General features: G+C 46.9%; 1 protein-coding gene across 1 annotated transcript; it reads right to left on the reverse strand.

Annotated features, from left to right (window-relative positions):
* Positions 1-308: 308 nt before the first annotated feature.
* UHO2_07117 (uncharacterized protein) lies at positions 309-1,580 on the reverse strand (the record flags this gene model as incomplete). Its single annotated transcript, XM_041556573.1, has 1 exon — positions 309-1,580. One exon carries the CDS (start codon positions 1,578-1,580, stop codon positions 309-311), a length of 1,272 nt encoding a protein of 423 aa, XP_041412507.1.
* Positions 1,581-3,191: the final 1,611 nt, after the last annotated feature.

A 3,191-nucleotide genomic window follows, 5' to 3' on the forward strand; every position in this document is an offset into this window, starting at 1 on the left:
GCACAAAGAGTTCAGGGAGAGGATTTGCCAGGAACTCAAAGTTGATTGCTCGGACATGTCACAGCTGGAACTTGACCTTTGCAGTGCATTCACATACAAAGGAGAGAAAGTTTCCCTTGCATATGCCATCTTTGTTGTAGCCATGGAGAATGCTTCCATGTTGTAGTTGTAGCTGCACACATTAACACAGTGAATGGTAAAGGTGATGCAGTATAGCCTCGGGTAAGAGTGAGAGTTTCACACAGCACACAAAGTTGCAAGTAGTAACATCAAATCAGAGTTGTATCACAGGAGCAAGGCAAGACACATCAGGGAAAGGTAGGCAGAGGCTGGAAGAGCTTCCAGGCTTCAAGACATTCTTGCCGGTAAGCATGCTTCTGCTCCTCTGAGGTGTCGGCTGCTCTGCCATCATAGCCCTTCCACTTGGCCACATCACTGGACATGAACATGGTCATGGATCCACGGGTCTCTCCCTCCAGTATTGGAGAGTTGAAGTGGTGCAGCACATGGGACGGGAAAAAGCAGAGGGCACCAGGAGGAAAGTCAATGCTGACCTTGGCCTCAGTGAAGCTGATCTGCAGCTGGGTATAGTCACCATAGCTGAACACACCAGCCAGACCTTGGAGATAGTCACGCCTGTCTCTGTGAGGCAGACTGTATGCCTGACCCTCCTGGTTGATGGCAATGGAGGGAAATGCAGGAGCCCAAAGGAAAGCACCATGGGGACAGTAGTGGTCTGAGCTGCCAATCTCCATGTAGTGGCTTGCGTGCTCAGGGAAGCACTCAAAGAAGCATGTGTTGCAGTATTCACGGAGGGCTGTGACATGCTTGCTGTGCAGGAACTTGATCATCTCCCTGTAGTTCTTGACAAACTTCAGGTTGAAGTATGGTCCAGGCATACATGCTGAATCTTGTCCACTGAGCATGAGATGGTAGGTGAAGAAATCTCCATGCAGAGACTCGACTGGTGCACCAGCTGACCTTGGAAGCTCAGCTTGGAGGCGTCTGAACTCCTGGTACATCTCTTCAAACCTGGGACAGTCTGGCTTCTTGACCACACTTGCATAGTGGAGACTGTTCTTGTCAACCAGGTGAATGACATCTTCCTGACCAACAAAGCACACTGACTGGAATCCAGTGGTGTCGGGCTGCACACTGAGCTTAGGCAACTGATGCTCTGCATGAAAGAACTCCTTCAGATCAAGAGCAGTGGTCACAACTCTAGCCAAATGGTTCTGTAGCTTTGAGCTCAGTGTCAGACCACCCACCTGCTTTGCATTGTCCCAGCCTAGATAGTGATCACTCTTTGGCGTGTACTGTTTCACAAGGAGCTTTGATTGCTTTTTAGGACGCTTTGGAGTGTCCATCTTGATGATACCCTTGGCTAATTCAAGAGTGAGAGGCTTCAGAGTCGGTTTCGAGCAAGTTGGCATAGCATTGAGAGCTTTTTTCAACTCAGAAAGGTCATTCTTGACTCTTTTCTCTGCCTTGTTTCGTTCCTTTTCACTGGAGAAGCCTCTCGAGTGTGTAGCATGTCCCTGAGTCCCTTCAGGACGCTTGTTGGCCTTGTTGGTCACCATCTTGAAGGGTGATATTGCTGGAAAAACCAAGAGCGGTAAAAAAACCAGCAGCAAAACAAAGTGAATGCAGAAACCACTCTAAACTAATGCTATGGACTTTGCTTTTGAGATACTGATAAGCAATAAATAGAAGAGCAAATCCTGAAAAGCGCAGCTCCTGACAATGTATATAGGATGCACTATAGTGAAATGAAAAGTGAAGTATAAAAGAAATCACAGAAAAGTGGAAAAATTACTTCAAGCCAAATGCTTCGGCAGACTGTTGGAGAACAGCCTCGAGTGTCTTGATGCAAAATTTGAGCGAAATCGCTTGAGATTTGGGTCCAATCTTGAAGAATCTTGAGGATTTTTTGGACAAAAAACGACTTTTTTGAACAGATACAGTGAAGTATCACCCTTCCAACAGCTTTGAAGCGAGGCTGGCCAGGCCTATGTGCTCTAAGCGTCAATGAAGGGCAGGTCTCTTGTGCAGGAGCTCTGTAAGGCACCTAGGATACCTAGTCAAGAGACAACACAAGATTCCCAATGAACAACGTCGCTTGGATGTCTGCTTGCAGTACAGGGTTCGAACGAGCTTGAGGAGACGAAGAGAATGAGCTATAGACATCAAGAATCGAATCACAGGGAGAGGAGATATAGTCAAAAGAGATTTGTCACTATGCATAGTATATATACTTACTTTTTCCAGCCTGTGCGCTTTAGAGGGTCCTTAAGAGGCTGTAAATATGTCGAAGGTATGTGTCCTAAGTAAACCAGGGTCCAGGAGTTCGAATCCGAGGTTGAAAAGGAGGGTTGTCTTAATGGATATCGAGTAGGAGCACGACTTATGATGCAAAAAAAAGTCGGCTCCTCAAAAGAAAGGTCTTGAGAGAGTCGGAAATATGTGTCCTAAGTAAAACAGGGTCCAGGAATTCGAATCTGCTAAAAAAACAGAGGGTTAATTTGCAGAAAAACATAGGAGGGTGAATTGTAGAAGTATCAAAAAAGCGACCTTGCTCCAGATGGGGTATATATGCTGTTTTAGCTACCTGAAGATAGCTCCTTCGGCTCCTTCACATGGAGCCTGTGCTGTGTGCAAAGTTTCAGTGCAACAGAAGCAGTATCTGTGAAGCTAGATCAAAAGACAGTATAGTGTGAAACCAAAATTTCGGTTAGAGGGGTCAAAACCTGGCCGATTCAAGCATGTGATAGCTTGTTCTGCTCCTTCACACCGCTCCTGAGCTGTGTGCGAAGTCTCAGAGCAAGAGCAGCAGTTCCTGCAAAGCTAGAGCACATTTTCAAAGTACTATAGTGTGAAATCAAAATTTGGAGCAGCACAGGCCTGAGCACGCGTTCGAAGCACTGCACTGCTTGACAGCGAAATTAAGAGCAGCGCACTGCTGGACAGCACACTCTGTTGGAGCAGCACAATTAAAAGGAGCACATTTCGAAGGAGCGCAAATCGAAGCAGCACACACTCTGCTACAGCAGCGCAATCGAGAGGAGCTCCATCGAGAGGAGCTCCATCGAGAGAAGAGCAAGAGAGAGGAGCGCAATCGACAGGAGAGCAATCTACAGGAGCTCTATCGAGAGTAGAGCAGGAGAGAGGAGGTCTATCGAGAGGAGCGCAAT

The sequence above is a fragment of the Ustilago hordei genome (genome assembly GCF_900519145.1).
Source record: "Ustilago hordei strain Uho2 genome assembly, contig: UHO2_contig_23, whole genome shotgun sequence".
NCBI lineage: Eukaryota > Fungi > Basidiomycota > Ustilaginomycetes > Ustilaginales > Ustilaginaceae > Ustilago > Ustilago hordei.